At 44.6% G+C, this 26,362-nt stretch overlaps 1 protein-coding gene across 1 annotated transcript; it reads right to left on the bottom strand.

Annotated features, from left to right (window-relative positions):
* Positions 1 to 287: 287 nt before the first annotated feature.
* Positions 288 to 19,370, bottom strand: DIO2 (iodothyronine deiodinase 2). The gene is made up of 2 exons (XM_028718347.2): positions 18,077 to 19,370; positions 288 to 1,519 (listed from the first exon to the last, which is right to left on the bottom strand). The coding sequence occupies exons 1-2, from the start codon at positions 18,296 to 18,298 to the stop codon at positions 947 to 949; spliced, it is 795 nt and encodes a 264-aa protein (XP_028574180.1). The 5' UTR covers positions 18,299 to 19,370; the 3' UTR covers positions 288 to 946.
* Positions 19,371 to 26,362: the final 6,992 nt, after the last annotated feature.

The raw sequence follows: 26,362 nt of genomic DNA, 5'->3' as shown, positions 1-26,362 counted from the left end.
CCCCAAATTCACCATCAGATCACATGTCTGTGGCCACAGCATGAAGCACAAAAATGATACATCCACTGTTTCATTCAGAAGGTTTTTTCCCTTGTTTTCCTCCTCTAAAAACGATGTGCGTGTTATGGTCAGGTGCGTGTTATAGAGCGAAAAATACGGTATGTGTTTTTCATGTTGGGTGGTGCTGTGAAATCTTTAAGTCTCCTTAAGATTTGAAGACCACAGTGCAGGGGCTATGCATGAATGTATAAGCTGAATCTCTTTGTTTCAAAAGCATGGAAACCAGCTAGCATCAAATCATCTGTTTAGATTAAAAGCTTTCTGAATTGCAGCTGTACAATACTGCAAAGAGAGATTTCTAGTTGTGAACACCAATACTTTCAGCAAAAAAAGAGGTCAACTGACTAGCCAGTTTGTAGCAGATGCTGGAACTCGCAGTATCTATAAAGCCGTACCCTCTCTATCTATCAAAAAGGAATAGTTCTATTTCATGGCACTTGCAAGCCTCAAATTTCTAATTTTGCTACATTTGAATTCAGCAGGACAAACATGGGAGGGCAAAGAGATACCCCTTCAAATGATGGTATAGCCTTTTCAACAAACTGTTCTAGAAGCGATGCTTTTGGTTCCTTCTGCACCAAACACCTCAACACAAAGATCACCTGCTCATGGCACAGGAATCTCATCTCACCAGTCTTTCTGTCCCAAACAGAACGCTTCTCTCAGCTCCCTTTTGGGAAGATGATGGGGAATTCGGGTTTCATTTCGCTTTCATGGTCTGTTGTGTTGATCTGGCCATATGATTTGGCCTGCTGTTCAGTAACAGGCCAAAAAAAAAAAAAACCTATCCAAAAAAAACAACAACAGGGTGCAATTTCTTTCCCTTTTGCATTGCTTTAAAGGGGCACTATGTGCAACGTATTTTCCTCTAGTAAGTCTAGACACTTCATCTTTTCCTGAAGTTCTGCTCCAACCAAAGTCGAACTTCTTGGAGGTTGTAGAAAAAGGGGCCCTTGCCCCCTAGGTAGGCAATTTTTTGTCTTTGTACAATACACACACGCTCAAAGGAGACCCCGTAGGCCACGTTTGCATTGTTGTCCATGCAGTCTGCCACTATCTGACACTGAGGCGGCAAGGAGAAACGCTTCAAAAGCTGGTGAGCAGCTGCACACCTGTCTTCTTGGTTCCTATGTTTCTTGACGTCAAATGAGGAGGAGATACCAGGAGCAGCCCAGCCGTCTGATGGGTGAGCCTCATCAATGTAGACCAACAGGAAGTCAGCCACACTGGAGAACTCTTCCACCAGCTTGCCAAAGGCCGACAGCTGGTTTGTGAAGGGGGGTCAGGTGGCCGAGCCGAAGTTGACCACCAGCGGGCGCTCCGATTTGGCAAAGTCTAATAGGTGGCACTCGGTGCCGTACTTCCCACCAGAGCTTTTCCATCTGCTGCTGTTGCTGTCACTGGTACCATTGGGTATGTGAATCACGTTGGAGTTAGGTGCTTCTCCGCCCAGTTTCACCTGGTATTGAAAACAAAGAAAGAGGTAGTAAGTTACTATTGTTTGCTGCCATTTGCTTTTTGTGTTCCCTGTTGCTCAACCAATAGCAGCCAACTGCTCCAATAAGATTATGTTTGTCACATAAAACGCTACTGGTAACCCTGTTTGCTTTCACCAAATGATTGATGGTGATGAATTTTATCTCCCGCCCTCCCCAAGGAATCCAGAGCAACTAACAACAAGCAATGATTTTTGTAGACATCCAAAGGAAGCCCTGCTTCTGGAAGCTTTTAATGTTTGATGCTGTATTTTTGTTGGAAGCTGCCCAGAGCGGCTGGGAGAACCCAGTCAGATGGGTGGGGTATAAGAAAGAAGAAGAAGAAGAAGAAGAAGAAGAAGAAGAAGAAGAAGAAGAAGAAGAAGAAGAAGAAGAAGAAGAAAATACAACAGATACAGCCCTTGACTAATATTTGATGAGAGGCAATTCCAAAGGTTCAGCTCCACAACACTAAAGGCCCAATTCCTATATTGCGTGGAATGGTCCTCCTGATATAATGTGCCCCAATCTCCCGTTATTTCCCCCCTCTTTTGGTTTTGAATTATTGTATATATACTTGCTCTATTGCTGTAGCGATAATTTAACAGTTCTGTGGCAGAAAAACTACCAGGTAATAACACGCTTACACTATTACATTGGGTAGATAGATAGATGATAGATAGATGATGATGATAGATATATGATAGATTAGATAGATAGATAGATAGATAGATAGATGATAGATAGATAGATGATAGATAGATATAGATAGATGATAGATAGATAGATAGATGATAGATAGATAGATAGATAGATAGATAGATAGATAGATAGACAGATAGATAGATGATAGATAAATAGATAGATAGTAATGAAAGAACTGTACAAATATTTGCTTATGTTCAATGGCTCCACATCTTCAAATATATGGTTACTTTCAACAGACTTTGGGGAAATGGAAGAAAAGAGAATTCAAGGAAGGCCAATGGTGAGAGCCAATAGCGGCTGTAGTCCAACAGTATGTTCCAACTTCCAAAGTTAGGGAAGGCTGCCTTTCACAATAGCCGTAGGAGAGGAGCAAAGAACAATGTTCCATAATTAATGCCTATTTGTAGCTACTAGAAGTCAAACTGTGCACGCACAATGGTTTCTGAGCTTCTATTATTATTATTATTATTATTATTATTATTACCATTATTATATAAAAACACAAAAATACATAACAGTAACAAACAAAGGCAATACCCCACCCCCAGTTTAAAAGGCCAAAGGTTGTTTAATTAGCCAAAGGCCTGGCGCCTAAAGATATTGTATCGTATCGTAATGAAGGCGCCATGCAAACCTCCCTGGGGAGAGCATTTCATAAGTGGGAGCCACCACAGAAAAGGCCCATTCTCATGTTGCTAACCCGCCCCCCGCCCCCAGCCTCTCATGGAGGAGGCACATGAAGAAGGGCTTCAGATGATGATCACATGGTCCAGGTTGGTTCATACGGGGCTAGAAAACTGTTTTAAAACGAATGCTAAGTAGTCTGAAATGGATCCCATAACTTTAAATTGCACTGCAATTTCTACGAGCACATGGAATACATAAAGGTAAAGGTAAAGGTACCCCTGCCCGTACGGGCCAGTCTTGCCAGACTCTAGGGTTGTGCGCCCATCTCACTCAAGAGGCCGGGGGCCAGCGCTGTCCGCAGACACTTCCGGGTCACGTGGCCAGCGTGACAAGCTGCATCTGGTGAGCCAGCGCAGCACACGGAACGCCATTTACCTTCCCGCTAGTAAGCGGTCCCTATTTATCTACTTGCACCCGGGGGTGCTTTCGAACTGCTAGGTTGGCAGGCGCTGGGACTGAGCAACGGGAGCGCACCCCACCGCGGGGATTCGAACCGCCGACCTTTCGATCGGCAAGTCCTAGGCGCTGAGGCTTTAACCCACAGCGCCACCCGCGTCCCCTGAAGTAGTCTGAAATGGATCCCATAACTTTAAATTGCACTGCAATTTCTACGAGCACATGGAATACATACAGTAGTCTAAAGGGTTTAAGTAACAATGGGAATCTTTTATTTTGTTACATGAGATTTATTTCAAGACCCAGACATAGCTGTTATGACTAAAGCGGCAATCCTAAGGGAGCAAGCGCCACTGAATTTAATAGGAGTTATTTCTGAGTAGATATAAGAACATAAGTTTGGGTTTGCTGGATGAAAGGCCCATCTAATTTCAACCTCATATTTTTACAGTGGCCAACCAGATGCCTCTGGGAAGCTTGGTTAGGATTGTGCTGTAAGGCAATAAATGTTTGCATACAAAGCCTGGAATAAAATCCCCCTTTGATGGCATGATTACTGTACACGCTCCTCAAGATTCATGAAGCGAAGCCTTGCAATTTAGTCAACCAATTGTGACAAAGTAAAATATGGAATTTCAAAGAGAATTTCTGAAGTGTGAAGATATACATACATCCCATCAAATCACTGGAATATACATAGGTAAAGGTAAAGGTACCCCTGCCCGTACTGGCCAGTCATGTCCGACTCTAGGGTTGTGCGCCTATCTCACTTAAGAGGCCGGGGGCCAGCGCTGTCCGGAGACACTTGCAGGTCATGTGGCCAGTGTGACGAAGCTGCTCTGGCGAGCCAGCACCAGCGCAGCACACGGAAACGCCATTTACCTTCCCGCTATAAAGCGGTACCTATTTATCTACTTGCACTTAGGGGTGCTTTCGAACTGCTAGGTGGGCAGGAGCTGGGACTGAAAGACGGGAGCTCGCCCCGCCGCGGAGATTTGAACCACCGACCATGCGATCGGCAAGCCCTAGGCACTGAGGTTTTACCCACAGTGCCACCCGCGTCCCAGAATATACATATATAGATATAGATATATCTATAGGAATATACATATATAGATATAAAAGAGAATGGATGGATGGATGGATTCAATGAATGGCTAGAACAGGATATTTGCCTAACAGCCCAGTCTTACGCATGTTTGTTCAGAAGTAAGTCCCACTAACATCAAGCAATTGCAGCCCATTATATGTGTACATTTGCTGCCCCATACATGATGCGCTTTTTGTCAGTTGCACCAATGCAGGGGGGGGGGGAAACAAGCTTCTCCTGCAGCTGTAATGTGAACAGGGGCTGGGGGGGGCACGATGTTTGCTTTATCCAAAGAGTAAAAAGGAAAGCAATAGTGTCTTAATTTTGAATCCTCCACTCTTCATGCTATTCTTAAAATGAATAGATCCTTGAAACCTGGGGAGGGGAGGGCAGGAAGGGGGAGATAGAAGGACCTAGTTCTGTAGGGCGTTGTTATCATTTGGTCTTTCAAGCACCAAAACCGCTTTGCTGCCAAGGGCATTGGTTTAATTATGTCCCAACAAAGGAAGGGTGCCCTCTGTGCCTCCCTCCCAGCCGCAGTAACTTACAAACGAAAGGGAGGAAGGTTGACTTTGGAAGCAAAATAATAGCTGGTTTCACGTCATCACATATCTGGAAAGTACCCAAGCAACCCTCTGGTGTGGCTAGCATCACTGCATTTCCCACAGCAACAAAGGAACTCTCTCGGCCACAGGTTACCTATCGTGTTAATGTTTTCCCCCCTACCAGGAGTCCTTGCGTCTGTTTGGAGATTTTGGTCCTTAATGAGAAAGTCTTGCCAAGCAGACATTCACAAGGCCTCCTCTGCTCTAGCGGAGGAGTAATTAGGTCGGTGCCTTGTTCCGTGCTAGCGTTAAGCCACTCCGAAACCCCCCCACCCCAACCCTGCCCAGTAGTTAATGCTCAGACACAACCAGCAGCATGTCCTGCTAATTGGTCCTGATGAAGCTCTTACATTCCCAAAGGGCCTCTTTATTCCAGCAGGCTCAGGAATGGGATTGACATCCTCACTGATCACCCGCTTCGTGGGGCTCCTTTGTTTCTTTGTTGTTGTTATTCGTTATTGAGAGGGGGGTGCGCAGAATTAGCTCTTGGAAAGATACCCACACCACACCACAATGAAATGTCATCCAAAATAAAATAAAAACGGGGGGGGGGGGGAATAAAAATTATTGCTCTGCCAAACCTCTTTTGAAATTATAAACAAAGGCAGGCAAGGGAGCCGTTCTGAGGAACCGACCCAGAGAATTTTACTCACACGCAATAGCTCAGGCTCCAGAGTTCCTATAATCATGGACTTCTGTCAGCTACGCCAGCCAGCTACTCTGTGTGCCTCAGTGGTGGATGATGCGGAAACTGGGCTATGGTTCTCTGCTTCAACTACTTCTCCTCCACAGGGAAGCTTGGAAGTTGATCTATCTCAAGGCATTTAATCTTCTGACCTCAAAAGTAGCAAGTGAAATGATTCTCCCCTCCCTCCCTCCCTCCCTCCCTCCCTCTCACAGGATTGTCCAACGAAATCGACAGACTGTTGGCTCAAGTTGCATAAAAGGGCATGTAATACACTGTTATGCAATACATTGCTGCAACGTGAGACAATGCTTCAAATAGCTTTTAGAAAGATTAGACATATTTTAATAATACCTTTATTGTCAATGTACAACCTGTGTACAATGAAGATAACTGAGCCTCCCTCCCCTCCAAACACTCAATATCATTGCACTCTGTGTACTTGTCGCACAACACACCAACCCCGAAAGTCAGTTGCACTATACTATATTCATTTCATATAGTTAAAGCTATGGTTTTCCCAGTAGTGATGTATGGAAGTGAGAGCTGGACCATCAAGAAGGCTGATCGCTGAAGAATTGATGCTTTTGAATTATGGTGCTGGAGGAGACTCTTGAGAGTCCCATGGACTGCAAGAAGATCAAACCAATCCATTCTTAAGGAAATCAGCCCTGAGTGCTCACTGGAAGGACAGATCGTGAAGCTGAGGCTTCAATACTTTGGCCACCTCATGAGAAGAGAAGACTCCCTGGAAAAGACCCTGATGTTGGGAAAGATGGAGGGCACAAGGAGAAGGGGACGACAGAGGACGAGATGGTTGGACAGTGTTCTCGAAGCTACCAGCATGAGTTTGACCAAACTGCGGGAGGCAGTGGAAGACAGGAGTGCCTGGCGTGCTCTGGTCCATGGGGTCATGAAGAGTCGGACACGACTAAACAACAACAACAAATTCATTGATGTCACAGAACTGCAGTGTTGGAAGGGACCCTGAGAATCGTCTAGTCCAACCCCCTGCAATGCTGGAATAGGCAGCTGTCCCATACCTGCAACCTCGGCATTATCAGTGCCATGCTTTTAACCAACTGAGCTATCCAGGCCCATTGCATTATGTCAATAGCTGTAGGGGTTGTATAAGCTAAAACGAAGCCTCCACATTTAGCAGCACTATAGGAATACTGAAAACTGCCTTCTATGAAGTCAGACCATTGGCCCATCTAACTCAACACTCTCAACATGGACTGGCAGTGTAGGGTTTAGCGTTTCCCCCCCGCCCTCCCTGGAGTTGCTGGGGATTGAACCTCAGGCCTTCTGCATACAAAGCATTGTATTGAGCCATGGCCCTTCCCACAAAGTAGTTTATGGGTTGTCAGACAATACGAGCACAATCTTGGTCCTGCTTCTGAGCACCCGCAGACCAGAAGTAGCAGGCTGGCTACTTCTGCAGAAAGAAAATACTGGACAAGATGAACGTCTGTTTGTGCATAAGGTTCAATCTGCATTTTTAGGTAACTGCCCAGACTCAAGGGATCTCACTTTAAAGCTGCACCGAGTAGCAAGGGGATGATTAATGCTGCCCTTGCATGCAGATTGAAAAATGAGGTGGAAGAGGTAGGGGGAAAAGAGGCCCTTTCATAAGCCGCTAACCAGAAATAGAACTTACCACTGTAGTAACATTGTTCATTTAACGCCCCATGGACAAAGCATCAGAACATTTAGACACTTTTTCGCACTTATTTTCAGGGGATAATATAATAAGGCTTTTCAGAATCTGTACACTAATGTTTTTGAAGCACAGCATTAGAGACTTCTGAGTTCTGAGCAAAGTTAAGTCCTTACAGAAGATAGACATTGTTGGATAATTAGCAGGCTGTGGTGCTGGCTGTTTAAACATAGACATGATGTATTAGGGCTATGGAGAGAATCCCCTTGAGCTCTCAAATACTTTTGAAGACCTTCTCTTTGATTTTGTTCCATTCACAGGCATCCAAGCCCTTAGGAACCTGTCATTTTATAGTGTGATTCATCCAAACTGTCATCAGCCACTGGAAAGAGGACAATTCCAAAGCTACTATTGTTTTTCCCTCTACAGAATCCAAAGTTGTGGTAAGTTGCTCGGAGGCCATGCAAGATGCATATGTGTAAAGTCATACCCATTAAAAAATAGCAACTGTGAGGAGCCAGGGAAAATCTTCCCCCACTCACCCAAGTGCAGACCCTCCAAGTATCCCTATTTTCCAGGGACATCCCTGATTTAGAGAAGCCGTCCCGGTTTCTGATTTGATCCCGGAATGTCCCGCTTTGCCTTAGAACGACCCTATTTTCATTGGAGAAATATTGGAGGGTATGGTAGGATGTCCCTATCTTTATTGGAGAAATGTTGGAAGTTATGGAATTATCCAATCCCTGAGCCATCTGAAGGCATTCCTGTATAGGGAAGATTTTTTTAAAAATGCTTAATGCTTTATTATGTTTTTATATATGTTGGAAGCTACGCTAAGTGGCTGTGGCAACCCAGTAATATGTGTGGGGTATAAATAGTAATATTATCATTATGGAATGGGATGTCCCTATTTCTATCGGATAAATGTTGGAGGGTATACAAGTGCTACCTGCTTACTAGTTGCCAACTATCATCTTTCCTCATCTCCCCACTATCAGAGTCCTGAATCGTCTATTTTCCTAATATTCTCCTGTTTCACCTGAATGAGCAAAATATTTCTTAAAGGAGAACAATGGGCCTGGATATATCTGCTGGCTTCTTAGCAGAGTTTTTTTAAAAAAGAACAACACATACACACAAAGAAACCACCTGATTGTAACAAAACCTCTAAGAGGTTTACAAGAAATATTAAAAATATGAATAAAAACCAGCTAAAACAAGTAATTAAAACATTTTAAAAACAATTGAACAAAGCAGAAAACTAAAAGGAGATTAAAACATGTCAACATGTTTGTCTCTGGATACTTGTCTAAACAAAAATGATTTAAGCAGGCGCTGAAAAGAATAGTGAAGGAGCCTGCCTGATGTCAATAGGCAGAGTTCCGAAAGTTTAGATGCTGCCATACAAAAATAAAAAAATATTACAAGTATGGACCTAGAAATGTGTGGCACCTGTGATAGGGCCAGTTCTGCAGACTTAAGCGGTTGAGTGGAAACCTATGAAGTAGGGCAAGAAAACTGGCTCCAAGCCATTAAGGGCATTATATTCCAATAGTAAAAAATTGGCAACCACTGCAAATCTCTGATCAAAGGCATCTCTGATCAAAGGGTCTCACAACCATGTTGCAGCATTCTGCAGTAGCTGCAGTTTCTCAATCGAGTGCAAAAGAAGCCCTACCTAGAGTGCATTGCAGTAATCCAATCTTGGAAGTCACCAGTGGTCAAGCTCTCCTGGTCCAGGAATTGCCTTAGCTGTCTCACTAATCACAGCTGGTTAAAGATGCTTCTAGCCACTGAGGCTATCTGAGCCTCCGGTAACAGAGCTGGGTCCAGAAGCACCTCACTTTGTATACTTGTCCCTTTGAGAGAGTGCAATCCCATTCAGGACAGGCAATTGAGCAATTCCTCTGACACTAACCCACAGTGCCTCCATCTCGCTAGGATACAAGTTCAGCTTATTTGCCCTCATCTCACTACTACATCCAGCCACCAGTCCAGGTCCTGCACATCCTCTCCTGATTCAGACATTATGGTGAAATGATGCTGAGTGTCATCACTGCACTTACAGCACCTTGCCCCCAAACTAATGACTGAAGCTCCATGTGGATATTAAATAGCACTGGGAAGAAAATAGTATCCTGAAGCAGTCCACAGTGGAACTGCCAGGTGCCCCAAAGCACTCTCCCATTGCTGCTTTCTGGACTCGGTCCCATATGTGCTGGGATCACTGTAGCACAGTGCCCCCATTCCCATTTCACAAAGCTGGTCCAGGAGGATACCATGGTCAATGGTATTGAAATCTGCAGAGACGTCAAGTAGCAGGAGTAAGATTGCACTCCCCTTGCCCCACTCTCAGTGAAGGTTGTATGCCAAGGTGACCAGGCCAACTAGGTCCCGTGGCCAGGTCTGAACTTAGCTTGGAACTAATCCAAATAATCCAAGTCATTCAAGAATGCTTACAGTTGCGCCATCACAACTCACTTCACCACTTTCCCCAAGAAGCAGACATTTGCAACTGGGAAATACTTATTCCAATCCATTCCATTTTGTCTTTCAAGGGAGTATCCTCTAACATGGTGAAGGATTACCTCTTGAACCCAAACAGTTAAACCCACTCTGCTGCACGTGGTCAAAATGTGAGGCCAGTTGGTCACAGCAGGTCTTCAAATGCTCCATAGGTCCCTCCACCACAGTGGGAGTAAGTTACCTTTGGCCCGTCCAAAATAACACTGCCAGCCAGCTACTAGAAGATCAGTGGCGTAGCGTGGGGGGTGCAGGGGGGGCCGGCCGCACTGAGCGCAACATCTGGGATTAGGGCAAATCCATGGGTTAGGGGGCGCAAATCCACGGGTTAGGGTGCTGACAACCCACGCTACGCCACTGTAGAAGATACATTGCTAACTGAAAAGCAAACCTTCCTCACAGCCTGCATTGCCACATGGGCACGAAATCCGTGTTAGATCAGCTTTAGAGCAAGGCTTGCATCACTTGCACTCAACTTGCTCCATAGCTCCCCACAATACCAAGGAGACACTTGGGCTCCACTAACCCAGAGAGGATGCTTGGGAGCACTTGTGTCAACTGCTCATTTCATCTCGCAGCTGAAGTAGGCCTTGATGCGTAGGCTTCAACAAGAAAAGAATCAGAGCAGGCACTGCCAAGGACTTCCCTAACAATCTTGGGGAACAATGCTACATTTGTCAGGAACAATATCAAAGAAGCTCAAAATATTGTGAAAGATCTCGGGTCATGTACATATATCCTCAACAGGAAAAGAACTCGTTCCCTCAAGTGCATGATGCTATCCTTTCCTTTCAACTTCTGTGGATTTGGGGGCAGTCACAGGAATGAACACATTCCCAGGCCTAAACCTAGAGTTAGGAAGTTCGTCCTTCCCTAAGTAGATAGGAAACAATTTGTGGTCTTGCTTTTTAAAAATAGTTTTTAAATGTTTGCGCCTGAATAATCTACTGAGATCAATTATCTGCCTTCTAGGCTGCTATAAGCAGAGCACTCTTAATGTCAGCTTGGGAGAAAACTACTCACTATTTCTTAATAAACATCCAGTAAGACTATTTTAGACCTAGAACTATTGGACAATGTTTTTTTAATAGAGAGCTTCTTTCATAAGATACTCTCACTGCTATGAAATACAAAGAAAAGCACTTCCTTGAACTCCAGGCCAAAGTAAACAAAGATGATGAAAGCAGATGGGCTTAGGCTAAGAGGCCTTGTTCCACTGCCCTAAAAGCCTGCCAAAATAGTTTACTCTCCCACTGGTGTGTCAAATAGACAAAAGTCAGAAAGAAGCCTATCCGTTATTCCACACACTGATTTGTCTGCCTTTGTAAATATATTGCCTCTGCCGTGATGCTACACAACACTGTTGCTCATATTAATAGAAGTCATATTGGGATTTCATTCTGGGAAGGTTTGTAGCTGCTTCATTCTAGGAACAAGTGTGCAACCAAGGAGTTGTTCTTATGCACAAACTGGGGTCCTGATATTAATTCTCCCAGATCAAAGGCAAAGAACAGAACCCTTTGAGACAGACAGACAGATAGATGGATAGATAGCTCGACAGATAGATATCAGTTGAAAGACTAAAGGAAATGCTTGGATAGATTAGGATGGAAGAAAATGGCTGGCATGACTCCTGGTAGACCTTAACCAAAACCTTTCAATCAGGGATGGCTAACCTGTTGTTATTGGACTACTGCTCCCATCATTGCTGACTATTGGTCACACTGGCTGGGGCTGATGGGGAGTTGGTGTTCAGCAGCATCCAGAAGTCCACAAGTTCCCCATCTCTGCTTTGCACAAGAAAATTAGCCCATGACAACACTGTCCATAGCCAGGTCTTGTTGAATGCTGCTGTCAAAGTCCATTCTGCTTTGAGGGAGCAAACACATGGAAAAAGTGCAGCAGCTGCCACTTAACCTGGATACACATGGGCTAAATAAACAAGTTGCAGTGACACAGAGCTCGTCCCCACCTTGTTTGCCCTGCCATTTCCCCCCAGGAAAACCCATGGTTTATTGCTGAGTTGGATTGCAGATCGAGAGGTAGTTGTACATAAACCCTTGACTTTTCTGTAGCATAGCAATCCAAGCAAGCAACATGGCTGGGTTGGTTAGGGCTGTGGCCTGGGGAGACTCATGAGGGCCAGACAGAGAGGCCTCAAGGGCTGCATTTGGTCCACAGGCCTGAGATTCCCCATTTCTGCTTTAGCCAATACTGAGCTAGATGAACCAGTGGTCCGACTTGGGATGAGGCAGCATCCTAAATTCCTATGAATCTGAATTACCAGCTGTAGTGGAACAACAGCAGGGGAGACCTGATATTCTCATGTCTTGCTTGTGGGCTTAACAGAGGCGGCTGGTTGGCCATTGTGGGAAACAGGATGCTGGCCTTTGATCTTGTTTTCTTATGGTTCCACCCTAACTTCAGTCTTGGAGACTCTTATCAACATTTCCAAAAACCATGGCAAGGAGGAACAAAGAGATCTGTCTGTAGGACTTCATGCAGCCCATTCCCCTGCATTGGTCTGGAGATGGCAATGAAACTAAAGCCCACTGTGTCCTCCATGTGTCTCTGGGCTCCTTGCACAGTAACAGAGATTAAAAACAGAGTAAACACCCTGGAGAGACTGGGTTTCTGGGTTTCCACTGGAGTCTAATATATCTGGGACACGGGTGGCACTGTGGTCTAAAACACAGAGCCTAGGGCTTGCCGATCTGTAGGTCAGCAGTTCGAATCCCCGCGATAGGATGAGCTCCCATTGTTCAGTCCCTGCTCCTGCCCACCTAGCAGTTTGAAAGCACGTCAAAGTGCAAGTAGATAAATAGGTACCGCTCCAGCGGGAAGGTAAACGGCATTTCTGTGCGCTGCTCTGGTTCTCCAGAAGTGGCTTAGTCATGCTGGCCACATGACCCGGAAGCTGTCTCCCTTGGCCAGTAAAGCGAGATGAGCTCCGCAACCCCAGAATCATCCGCAACTGGACCTAATGGTCAGGGGTCCCTTTGCATTTATCTATCTAACTATCTATCTATCTATCTATCTATCTATCTATCTATCTAGGGTCACAAACTTCAGATGCTTATGTTTGAGCTGCTTCTTGAGCTGTGATGTAATGTAATGGGGAGGTTGGTACTGCCCCACCAATTTCAGGCTGCCCTTAGCCAACCTGGACTTCTCACTTGCAATCAGTCCAGGGAGTGATTGCCTGTTAGTTTCCACCTCCGCACAGAACTCGGCAAGGAGAAGAACCTCTGCAACAGCTTGGTTGTTTAGAGTGTGGATCTGATCACAGTTACGGGTTTGATCCCCATATGGGTGCATATTCCTGCATTGCAAGGGGCTGAACCAGAAGATCCATGGTGACCCTTCCAACTCTTTGATTCTAGGATTCTGAAACTTGACTTAGTTGGCTTTGTCGCTCTCTGGGTCTCTCTGCCTACCACCCTACCAGTCTCAATGGGCACCAGCCTCCACAGCTTAGCCCGCTTGAAAATTACTTTGCTGTTGGTTATTTCATAAAAACAGGTTCCACACAGTGCTGAAGCATGACCTGTTCTACAGGGAAAGATTTTGTTTCCCCCCTGTGACTGGGGGGAAACATATGCGTTATTGTGTATAGATCAAACATGGTGGCATCGCCTGCCACAAAGTCTATATTGGCACTCATCCGGATGACCTATATAGCGTAGGAATATTGTGCATATCCTGCACGTATACAATCAGGGGTTTTCATCATCCTGTTTTCCCAGCAGTCACATCACTCTCTAAATATGTGATGGAATACAGATGCCTTTTTCATCCTAGCAGCATCCAGCAACATTACAGAACCTTTTTTGAGTTGAAAGCACAAGGTATTCTCAAAAACAAGCCCTGTCTTTGAACTCTTCCTCTAAAATGTAAAGATACCCAGCCTTAAACACTGGCTCCATTAACCCTCATTATGATAATTAACCTTGTTATAAAGAACCTCTCTGTGCAACGCAGGGTGTGCTTGCCTCCTGGGGGCTGCAATTCAAACGATAAGGAGGGAACAGTACGGCAAAAAGAAGGGGGGGGGGAATCCATGCTGAATCTGGCAGGTGTTCAAATCGGAAAGCAAAGTTCACCAAGTATGTAGAAACCTACTAAAAGCTGGGTAAAAAATATACAAAAGAGGGAAAAAATGAGCAAACATTAGAGAATCATCAAAATCTCTCTCTCTAATGAAACAGAATCTGCCCATGCCAGCTTTAGCAACAAATTACCCATATATCGTATAAGCCCATTAAATAATGCTAGCTTTACATTTAGCATTGTTGCTAATGGTTATTGCCCTAAAAGCCAGCTTCCTAAGAACACAGTTGTACTGAGGTGTCTGCTTCTGCCGCCAGCAGTGGTACATTACAAAAGGGGGGGAAAGACAAATGCGCAAATTACATCTCACATCTGGAAGTTGTACTAGTTAATGTGATGTTAATTGAAAGCAAGCTTAGCAAAAGGAGGGGAGGGCTTTTTTCTCCTGCAACACCCAATTGTCTGGCCTTCCACACAGTTTCTTTTCCTCATGCCACCCTGTGACCCTACATCACATTCTGGCCTTCCACAAACTCCTCTATAAAATGTGTTGTTGTTGCTGTTGTTGTTCCATTCTACATTACATTATATGGTGGGGCAGTGGGGTGTTGCTCAGACATCTTAGCAGTGCCAGTGTGTGGAACCTGGAAACACTATTCATGGAAATGAGATCCAAGCCTCTTTTCTATGTATTGCTCAAGGCTACAGGGAAGAGATAGCAGCTGACTTAATCAACTGTTCTGGAATATGCTCTTTTTATACTCTCTCTTTCTGTGGGAGTTATAACCTTGCACACTTCCTCTCTCATTCTTTGTGGTGGAGACCTCAGCATTCTGCTCTCCCCTAAAGAATCTTACAGAATCTTGCATGACCTTCAACATTCAAGGGACCATTCACAACCACTGCCTTTGAACTCTTACAAGAGTTATATTTTCCAGGTCTGCTTTAGATACTGTACGCTCTTGCTGTGAAAGGACACAAAGCAGGGGAAAGGAGCAGTGGCCTAACTTTTTATTGATCCGGGAGTATTTACATTTTCAAGATGGAATGCACAGAGCATCTGCATGCTGTGCCTGCATATCAAAGTCAGTTATGTATGAGAAGTATGTTTCTGGAGGGTTTTACAGGGAGGGTTTTACAGTTCTTGGCCACTGCAGGTGAGCAGATCCTCTCCACAAGAGGTGCTGGCTGAGGCTGACAGGAGTCGCAGTCCAAAATATCTGGAAGGCATCAGGTTGGGGAAGGCTGCACTAACTTACAGGTGCTTAACAGTGTATAACGGCAAGGACAGAGGGGACTCTGAGGAACACCTGCCCTCTCACTGCCACCATTATCTCTGAAGGATTGCTAAGTCAGGAGCCGTGGCAGCTGGGCACCTGCTCATTTGAGGAAGCCCTGCTCCACAGGGGGGGCTGAAAACTTAGGGAAGCTAATGAGGAGGGACCATAGCTCTGTGCCACAGCATCTGCTTTGCAGGCAGGCAGTCCGCAGTTCAATCCTTTGCATCTCCAGGTAGGGTGAGAAAGGTCCTGTCTGAAACCCTAAAAAGCTGCTACTAATATTGACCTGACTCAGTTTAAGACAGCTCCCTATGCTCTTCCTAGCCAGTCAGGAAGTAGACTCTGGGTTGGAGTCTGTTTCCTCTGTGACCACTGCTGTGAACATGGCAAGGCATTAACCCCAACAATAAGGCTGGATAGGACTATGTATGTACATCACTGTTCCAGTGCCCTCCCCCTGGAGCCACTGAGACCCTTTGCCCACAGTGACAGGAGGAACACTTGGCAGACTGGGGAAAGGACACTGGAGAACGTATGCCCCCTTTCTGCCACTGCCTTAAGGTAAACTCAGCCAAGAGCCATACCATACCATCAGTTGATATAATAAGCATCACCGGAGATTTCCTCCAGATGTTGTTGGACTCCACCAGCCCAAGCCAGCATGGGCAATGATCAGAAATAATGGGAGCTGCAGGTTTCCCACCCCTGTGTTAAAGCCATTGTGTTACTTTGGTCCGCTTTCAAATCTTTACACCTGTTTTCACCTTTGCAGGGCTGCAACCTGGCAGACAAAGTGTTGCTCCAGCACACACCAGAGTAGATAGTCAGAATTTAAACTACGCCAAAGAGGTTTTGTGGCATGCAGTTTAATAAAGAATAATTTCAAAAATTTTAGTCTGTGGTGCTCAGACTTCAAGGTATCACTTAAATTCTAAGCAGGAGAGTATTTTGAAAGCATTGGGTCAAGTATAAGCATATTCTATAGCTGCAATTAGAAGTGTTTCTGAAAGACCCTGGGATATCTGCAGAGTGTCCCGTGAACTCTTCTATTCAAGACTCATGAGGGATATATTGCATGCGAATATTATTGTCCCTGGGTGCCTAACCCGCCACATTACTCCTGATTTAACCATGGGAGCTCTCCATGGTGCAAAGCATCACTCAGAAATATGCACACGCCATAAGAATGGCTAGATTGCAATATTACCCTAAATAACCAATTAGGAACATAGGAAGCAGGCTTATACTGAGTTAGATCATTGGTCCACATAGCTCCATATTGTCTACACTGACTAGCAGCAACTCTCCAACCTTTTGGGCAATGATTCTTTCCCAGCCCCTGTCTAGAGATGCCAGGAGCTGAACTTAGGACCTTTCCATGCAAAGCAGATGCTCTAATACTGAGCTACGACCCTTCAATTTCCTGGTAGCTGTCACAAGATAGTGCCCTTTCCTAGGGAAGATGCCGTCACTGTCCTTGACATGAATGGAAATCAAGCATATTCTTACATACTGTAATGAAAAGGGATGGACTTCCAAGATTTATAGTGTAAGCTCCTTTGTAATACAATACAGTAGATAATTCAGTTTAGCTTATGAAAGATGGGCATATTTGCATGTTATTTGTTTATTAATGTCCAGAATGTAAAGAGAGGGACTTCTGTTTTCATTAGTTTTCATTCTGTTTTCATTGAGAGCTTAGCTTAATGCTTCTCTTTTGCTACTTACACCAATAAAAGCACAACATTTCCCAGTACCATAACTAGTAGTAATCCTATAAATGATAACTGGGGAAGCACCAGGCTGTTAAATGAAAACCTGGTGAGTAAGTAAAGCAGCACAATTTCATTTCTATTATGTTGCTCAGTCGATTGACCCAGTTGTCACATGCCCCAACAAGAGGTTGCTGAAGTCAACACAGGGAGTTCCTGCTGAGGAAGCTCTTTGTGGATCACCCAGTAAGTTTACTACCCATGTATCACTGAAGGCCTCCTACTAACTGTTCTGCAGACTGTGCCATATCCCTTTGCTGAATGCAGAGGGTCCTTCTCACGTGGGAGTTTGCATGGCAGCTCTGTGGCTGACATTATTACCCTTGCCCACCTCACTTTTCCCATCTGCAAAATGGCAAACATAGAAACCTGTCTTGTTTTGGCATGCAGAAAGATATATTTAGTTTCAAATCTGCCTAGACACTGGAAATCAACAGGATGTGCCAAGCATAAGGCTGGTGGCCTGGCTAATTTTGATAGCTGTGAAAGTGGGATATAGTGATTATATGCTTGCTTATTCAGTCTACAGTCCTGCACATATTTACACCCACACAGATTCTATTATTACATTCAAAGGAGAGACATGTAGGAATTCACCATTTATTGCATGTATATATTTAACGTTAGGAAGAGTCTTTCTGTGCTTCGGTGAAAAATGAACCAACAACATGTTATCATTAGCAGTTAAAACTCTTAAAAGAGTTAATACAACACTGGTCCAGAAGTGGGCATCACAGATACACTTCCTATTATACAAGTTCATACACTGTAATGAAACCCATATAGTTTGAATGGAGTGGATCTCCCTGCCTAAAACTTACCCCTGTCCTTTGCTCCCACCTGAAAAAGTATTCATAGAGAACCAAGCATTTGAATAAGTTAAGCTGCAAACCAGGAGGCAGGATTCAAATCAGAGTTCAAATCCTGACTCTGTTACTTTCTGTGATAAATGACTCAGACCATGTGCCTCAAATCTTCATTGCGCTCTTGCGGTAAACTTTATCCCAAGCTGCCTTTCTATCCGCAGCGGAGACAAATGTCCCCACCAGAAAATTTTGCTTTCCACTCAGTGTCCGCCAACTCACCTGTTTGTAGGCATCTAGTAGGAAGCTGTTCCAGACGCAGCGCAGCCCCTCCGACGTGAGCATCCTTCGCCACTCGCAACGTGCAGCCTTGGAGCGGCTCAGAAGAAGCACCATGTGCTTTAGGAGGACCACCGAGTCATAGAGTGCAAGGAAGAGGCAGTTGGAGAAAAAAACCGGCAGGATTTGAAGGGTGATCAACAGGTCCACACTTAAGAGACCCATCTTGCTTGCTGCTGCTCTTCAGAGGCTTCCCTTGAGTTCCCTCGTCATGCCCTGTGCTCTCATTAACAATAATAATTAAAACAAAAAACAAAGTGCTCCTTAAAAACTCATGGTGCCCTGTCTCTTCTCGTAGAGTTGCCTCAGTGCAGCAGAGCACGGGCTTAATGAAAGGAAGGAAGGAAGAAAAACATTAACTCAGAACCGCCAGTATGAAAATCTTTTCCACCCTGAGCTGCTTTTAATTTTTCAGAAACTCCTAAGTCAAACTTTGTGTTGTTGTTTCTCCTTAGCCAGTAGCCCCTTTTCAGTCCGCTACAGCGAGAGACAGCTGCGCTGCCAATTGCTTGCAGTTCTAAAACTGAAGCTGAGCAAACTGCTAACTTTCCTCTAACTCTGAGGTATTGAAAAGCGCTGAGCAGCTCTAGCACTCTCACTCTCTCATTCCTTTTATCACCAAAGCTCTCAGGTGAAACAATACTTTTTTTCGTTGGGTGGAAGAGGGGTGGGTGGGAAGAAATCTTTGTACACAAACTTTCTGCTCTTCTCTCTCTCTCTGTGCTGCCTCCGTCTCTCTCTCTCTCTCTCTCTCTCTCTCTCTCTCTCTCTCTCTCTCCTGCCACACTCTTCTTTCTCTCTCCCTCTCACTATCTGCCTGTGGTACAAAGTGCTTTCCCTCTGGAGTTCTAGCCGGCTTCCCTCAAGCCTTTTATACATTCCCTGGCTAATTGCTGCAATAGAGAAATGAAACCCTAATCTTAGTAAAGATCTTGACGTCAATGTAAAAAGAGGGCTTTACTTTGGCCAGAACTGCAGTGAATAGAAAAGTGAAATTTTCTAAACTCTTTTTTCCCTCTCTCTCTTTTAAGGAAAGAGAATGGAGTGGGGAGGGAAGAACTTTGCTTTGTTGGGTTTTTGTTTTTTTATATATAAAGGAGAGGGGGAAATCTCTAGATACTTGTGGTGCTTTTTTCTTTTACAAATGCTTTCAAACTTTGGAAAAATATTTTCATATGACGTGGAAAGTGACACCATAACAAGGTCTTCTATTGTTTAGAAGGGTACCCCCCCTTTCTTAGAGGTTTTTTTTTATTAAAAAAATAAATATTATTATACCCTTTTGTATTTTCCAGGAAGGTGTAAAAGCTGATGCATCTTAGAAAAGGGCATGTTTTGGTATGTTTCCCTCCCACAACCATCAAGTACAAAAGCCTGTGCAATTTTAAATATCTTTTGTCTTCTTCTTGGTATTTAAGGAAACACAAGGAACACCCAGGTCTGACTTCATCTGCTGATGTGGAAGAGAATTAAAAGAGGTGGGGAGAAGAGTAAGGCTTTAACTGACCTTTTATGTAAAACTGAAGTTCATCAATGAAAATGCATTGTACTGAATTTGGAGCTGATTTAAAGCAGAGTGCCTCATACATTCCAATTATAAAGTTACAGGGGATTGCATTTGTTCATAGGGATCTATTTCACACATTAAAAAGAATGCATTGCTTTTCCTCTGAAAGATTGAGATAGCCTCCTATTTTCATATAAGAAAGGTGTAGGGACAGAAAATGTATCTGTCTCTAGTGAATGGCACTGATAGTTACAGCTGTGCCAGCAATCTAGGCTGATGGCAAACTGCCCCAGGAAGACAGGCCACTGTTCCCCAGAACCAAGGAATCTGAGACAAGAAGAACTGGAGTGCATGCCCTATCAGATCAAACTGGGCCTCTCCCTGCATGCAAAATGTTTTCTGGTGTTAAGTTCTTTTCCTCTGTTTGGGATAGTTAGCAAAATTATTAATGCTTTTGGTATGAGGTTTCTGTCTTCCATCAACATGAATCCCAACATGTTCACGGAAGGCAATCACAGCCAACGTGGTGCCTTCTAACCAGCACAGTCAATGGCTAGGGATGCTGAGAGTACTTAATCTTCAGTGCTTATGGTTTTCCTTGTGCAACAATGCTCTGCCAGTGCAACAAGTATACCAATAGGTAACTTAGCACTACATTGGGTACAAACCAGGGAATCACTAAGTTGGGAATCTATTGTTTCCCCTCGCTCAGTGCAAAACTTAACTACTACCTCCTTGAGCCTCTGTTGAAATACCTCCAGCAATACCTCCTAGTTGTTCCCTCTGGAGCAACCTAGAATAGATGAATTGGCACATGCAAGAAACAACTAACAAGACTGCATGTAGCAATACTGGGGAGAGGGCACAACTGAAGTGTAAGTGTAAGCGTGGGATACAGGGTTTGACTTCAGTTTAATGATGCCTCCAACTGCAGTCCAAATCTTCCCCTGGCTACCCCATCTTTACTTGAAAGAATGGGTTTCCCATTTCCCCCGAAGTTTTGCCAATTGCATCCCTTTAACTTTGTCCTACATGGGAGGGTGGGGGTTAGCAGTGAGAAGCAAGCATCTTCTGTTCTGCAGTGCCCCACCCCAAATTCATATGGTAGTATATGACATATAAAGACCGAGCTGGGACAATGGCATCATTGTAATAGGCTGAATGTGTGTGTGGAGAGACCCAGGCATTTCAGGGACCCGCAGAAGTGAATGCCAGCCATTTGCTTACATAGGAGTACAAACGGGTGCACTATGGGGGAGACTGCTAGGGGAGGGAATAAACTTGATCACCTCCTTTCCATTATGCCCCAGTTTGCCAGCCATTTATAGTGGCCCACAACGTTTAGCTCGCCATCAACGGCATAGCTTCACCCCTTCCTTTGCTTTTGCAAAGGGTTGCAGGTTTTTCCCTACCCCCAGAGAGGAATGCAACTAAGAGCTGGAATTTGGGAACTGGCTGAAACATATTATTTGTATAGTCTTTCCTCACAATATTCCTATCAAATGTATCACTATAGTTCCTATTTTTAAGACAAGAGACCAGAAGACACTGACATGGCAGACTTAGTTGCCAACCATGCGTCGTGGTTTCCAAGTGTGGGCACGCCCACCAATTTATCTGCACACAGACCATCATGTGTGATGACTGTACATAACTACAGCAAGTTATGTGCATGCATGGTGTAAATGATGGGGCCTCGCCCTGCAAAAGTCCCCCCAGCCAGAGAAGGACCAGCACTGCACCTGTTGCTTTGAGATGGTGTCACTCATTGTCGTCTACCACACAAACACCTGGATGAGAAGTGGCACTTTTGAACTGGAACTTTTATCATGTGCACCGTCTAGGTTAAGTTAACCAAAATGCCAGGCCCTGGCCCATACAGCTATGTAATCAATAAATGCCACAGATTGATGGGCTGGGGCACTACCTCTTGAGTGACCTAAAATGGTGGGCAGCCATGTGGATAAGAGCTGCTGAAAAGCATCTTGGGGCCCAGCAGTAAATGCAGTGAATGGTGAGGAGCCCTTCAAAACCTCTGGGGCCCTCGACTAGTGCCTGCCCAGGCTGAGTGCTGATGCTAGGTCTATGCAGGGCCATCACACATGATAATCTACACTTGTACAACACATAAAGGCCTTTTGTGAAGGGGAAGAGGCCCTCAGCAAGTCCAAAACCTGTGAGATATCTGAGATACTTAGTGTCTAGTCCATTTAGAGAGACACAATGACTCTCCCTCCCCTCCCCCACCTCTGGGAGAGGTAGCAAACCAACTGAGGAAGAGATATGTTGTACAAGCTGTACCTTCAGCCAGGTACACCATGTTCTCTTAAGTGTTGTTCTGCAAAGCTTTAATACAGAATTGAGAAATACAGAGAACCCATGTTCAGTTCTAGGAAAAGTGTAGGGTGCAGTTTGCTAAAGGAAAGAATGATTCCTGCGATTGTGGCATATGCCTTAAGCTCGTCAAGTGAGGGGATCCCTGCATTGTATGTCAGTGCTGTTAAGAAGTTTGGCAGGTGCCAGTCAGTGGGGTTGTTGAGAGTTTGGGGCAAAAGTCCAGCAACCCACCCAGCAAGAGGGTCCCAAAGAGAGCAAGGCTGTCTTACCACATTTTGGAGCATTTCTATCTAAAGATGAGTTTCCCATAAGACTATTAAGTCCAGAGTCTAAAACAACCTAACTGCTCCACTGGCAGTGATGAGATACTGAGCATTTTTCCTAGTTGTATCCTTCTTCTAAGTGCTTTTCCTGTGGAAGCCCATCTAATTTGTTGAACCTGTCCTTTAGAAGGCAACTTAATTATTATTATTTAAATAACCTTTCTGGAAGGAGCTTGGATCAATGGGGAGTTCTATCCAATTATTTCTCCTTGACTATTTGTTTTATATTAGAATTGTATCATTTGAAAAAGAAAGAAAAAAACACCACACTGCTATGAGACCTCATGGGGCTTATGATATGGCTTACATTTTTATATATATATATATATATATATATATATATATATATATATATATATATATACACACACACACACACACACACACAAATATATACTGGTGGGGTTTTCTTTTTTTAAGGAAACTTTTCTCTTTGGAACAGAGTTGATCCCAACAGAAATCACATTGATCTTACACCTCCCAACCAATTTCTACAAAATATTTCTTATTTGTGGTGGGCCTCAGTTGCCTGCTTGTCATATATTACTCCTACTGGCCTCTGCAACATTTGGGTGACTTTGCATCAGAACTCTGTTCAGAAGGGCAGCCGCAGATGGGACAAGTGGCAAGCACCATCAGCACACTGGAAGCTCCAAGGCCAACAGTGACATGCTCCCTCCAGTAGAGGTCAGACGTGACACTGAAAGCGGGTGTGAATAGGAGGCCAGCAGAGAGGATTATTCATGTACCTTTGGGAAAGGGACTTGCTCACCCTGTGATAATCTCGGGAAGGAACAACCAAGAGGCTTTGGGGCCCTTCTTATTATTACATCGCTCCTATCTTCTTCTTGCTGAACAAGACCTTGCAGTTGTGCTCCGAGGCCTTTGCAAAACCAGTTCATTCAACATGAAGATTGTCTGGCTTATCTTATTGGCCCCAGGGAGCCCCTGCAACAATGTCACCAGTTTCACTTGTATGCCATGTCTTGGTTGAACTTGCATGTGCCTGTGAACAGCCTGACAGATATGCACAACACTCTTAGAGTCAGACACTTAGGTGAACTGAATTGTTCTGAGTCCGTGGATAAACTGACTACATGGAGAGGGTATAAGCTTGCCAATTTTGTGTGTCTGTCAGCCCAGCTCCTGGGCATTTAAGAACAGTATGACACAGCAATAAAATAAATAAAATAAAATTAGCAAGTGAAGCTTCCCTACCAAATTTCTAGGCGACAGGCTGCTGTTAAAAGCAGAGCAGCAGGGCTATTAAAAAGATAGCAACTAGCAACAATAGCAGAGCAGGGTGGACTTCATCATCTAGTTATTTCAGAGGAATGAGAGAAACGCTAATGCGGGGAGGGGGGTGCGGTCATGGCAATCCTAACCTGTTACTTGGGTTTAATTAGTATATAGCTTTTATGTATAAAACCTTAAATGACTGGACACTAGTGTTGCCATTTCCCTCCACCTCCACTGCCTTTTACCTCTATTTGGGACGTGCAAAAATGCAGTGCCAGTTTTTCCCCAGCAAGGAGATACAGTGATGGGGAGATTCTGTAGACGTTGAATTTCTGCCTATTTGGAGGAAATGTTTCAGGAGATGAAAAATACACCTTGAGTTTGACAAACCTTGAAGCCAACCTTCTCTTCCCTTACATCCACCCTCAAATCTTTAAACTCAGCCAAGGTCTTATTGGCCAATGTGTCAAACAAATTGTGAAAGTATCAAGAGGTGTCCTCAGCAGTTGGCTGTCCTACAGTTGAAGAACTCTGTTTCCCAGAAGACATTTTCTGGAAGCATGGTCATGTTTGGACTATCTTTTAATAGCAAGGGTTAAGTAGATATGCAACCATTTCAAATCAATTTAGTGCTTCAGTCTCTCTCGTGGGAATTTTATTTACTGGTTTTGGAGCAATGTTGTTTGAGCGTTGCTACCCAACCAGAGACTTCAGGATGGTGCAGGTTAAAAACTCAAATAAACAAGTGAACACACAGGAGTCTAAGATACTGCTGGAGTTCAAATATACAGGTGCCTATGGTATTGTCAAAGATCATGTAATGGAATTTGTTCATCTGTGTTTCCTTGATACCTTTGGCGAGAAACAGAGAATTGCAAATAGGCTGCCTAATGCCAATCACTAGCATACCGCTGATGTTTCTTGGGATTGACCCAGACAATTACTCACCTCAAGCATTTGGCATAATTTTCCCTTAAGGAAACATCGATCAACTCCGCTGCAATTCACATACATGTGCCGAAACAACACTCAGCTGGAGCAACTCTCAGCACATGCTGGAGGCTGTTGATGTCTTCTTAGCGCTTAGGCAAAAGCCTGCCAGTATCCATTAAGAACACACACCTATAGCGTGGACTGCAAAGCCGCACTCCTGCACCAGCTCTGTAGGGTAAAAGGTAAAGGTAAAGGGACTCCTGACCGTTAGGTCCAGTCGCGGACGACTCTGGGGTTGCGGCACTCATCTCGCTTTACTGGCCGAGGGAGCCGACGTACAGCTTCCAGGTCATGTGGCCAGCATGACTGAGCCACTTCTGGCAAACCAGAGCAGGGCACGGAAACAGCGTTTACCTTCCCGCTGGAGTGGTACCTATTTATCTACTTGCACTTTGACGTGCTTTTGAACTGCTAGTTGGCAGGAGCAGGGACTCAGCAACGGGAGCTCACCCCGTTGTGGGGATTCAAACTGCCGACCTTCTGATCGGCAAGCCCTAGGCTCTGTGGTTTAGACCACAGCGCCACCCGCATCCCTGTAGGGTACCTCACCATCAATGGATGAACCATCCCACTTCTCTCCTTGCCACCACCCGATTATAGGAGCAGGAGGATTGCTAGCTGAAATCATGCCTAGTCATTTCAGCCCATCAGTCCTCCTAATCTCCCAGGCACTTTGGAGCAATAGGTCTAAGTAAGGTGTGGGGGGGGGGGATAATCAGCCCCAAACTACAATTAAACAGCCTATTTAAGTGAAGTGCTAAAGAAAAAAAAGAAAGTGAGAGAGAACAGTGAGTAGGCACTATCAAAAAGGGAAGAAAAAAAACACTAGGCCAGAATGTTGACCTCTGTAACCGTATACAAGGCAATCTAAAGTTACTCTTATGGTTATCTCTAACATTGGCTGCCTCGGAGTTGGTTGCAGGATAAGGGACAAAGGAATACAGGGAACATTTCAATATCTTTTGTGTGCAGATCACTTTGAGAGACAGGCCTCTGGGTCAGCCAGTTGCAAAGAGAAAAAGCTTCAGGTAAGTGAGCTTAATACTTTGGGAGAGGGGAAACTGTCAAAATGTTAACTACTGTCAAAGTTCTCCAGCTTCCTAGCTAGAAGGCAAGCTTTCCTCAGTTTGTTTATTTGAGGGGAGATGTGACCTCTCCACTTGGACATGATGGAGAAGTAGAGAAATCGGCTATCTTGAAGGGAAATGCCCAGGCAAGGCAGATTTTCATTACAATTTTCACATCTGATTCGTGTGGACTCTTGGCCTGTTTGAGGGAGATATTTTGGCAGGTCACCTTATCCAGTCACTGAGACATTAGTTACACAATTTAAGTTGCACTCTCCAATTCCCATGAGCCCCGACCAGCCTGGCTGATGGTCAAGTATGATGGGAATTGTAGTCCAGCAACAACTAACCTGGAGGACACCAGGTTAGCCACCCCTGTCCTAAATAATCTGCTTCTGTTGTTCTGTAACTTTTTAAGTGTAGTGAGATTCTGCCAAGGAAGCATTGCTTCTCTGGGCCTCTTCTATGGACATAAGCAACATCATCAGGTGAAAGACCTTCCCCATGTGTTTCATACACACAGTAAGTATGAATCTTCAGTTCTATAACAGGAAGATGTGAGCAGCAGGAGCCTTTCAGGCAACTGAATCATGGGAACATGTTCATGCCGTCTCTGTTTAGAAGGACTGTATTTCAATGACACATGTGCTGCATGCAGAAGGTCCCAGGCTCAGTCCCTGGCATCTGCAACTAAAAGGGATGAGTTAATGGGTGATGGCGAATACCAGTCCAAGATCCTGGAGAGCCAGAGGAAGCCAGTGAT

This window comes from Podarcis muralis, chromosome 1, assembly GCF_964188315.1.
Source record: "Podarcis muralis chromosome 1, rPodMur119.hap1.1, whole genome shotgun sequence".
Taxonomy (NCBI): domain Eukaryota; kingdom Metazoa; phylum Chordata; class Lepidosauria; order Squamata; family Lacertidae; genus Podarcis; species Podarcis muralis.
This window is presented reverse-complemented; position numbering and strand designations above follow the sequence as displayed.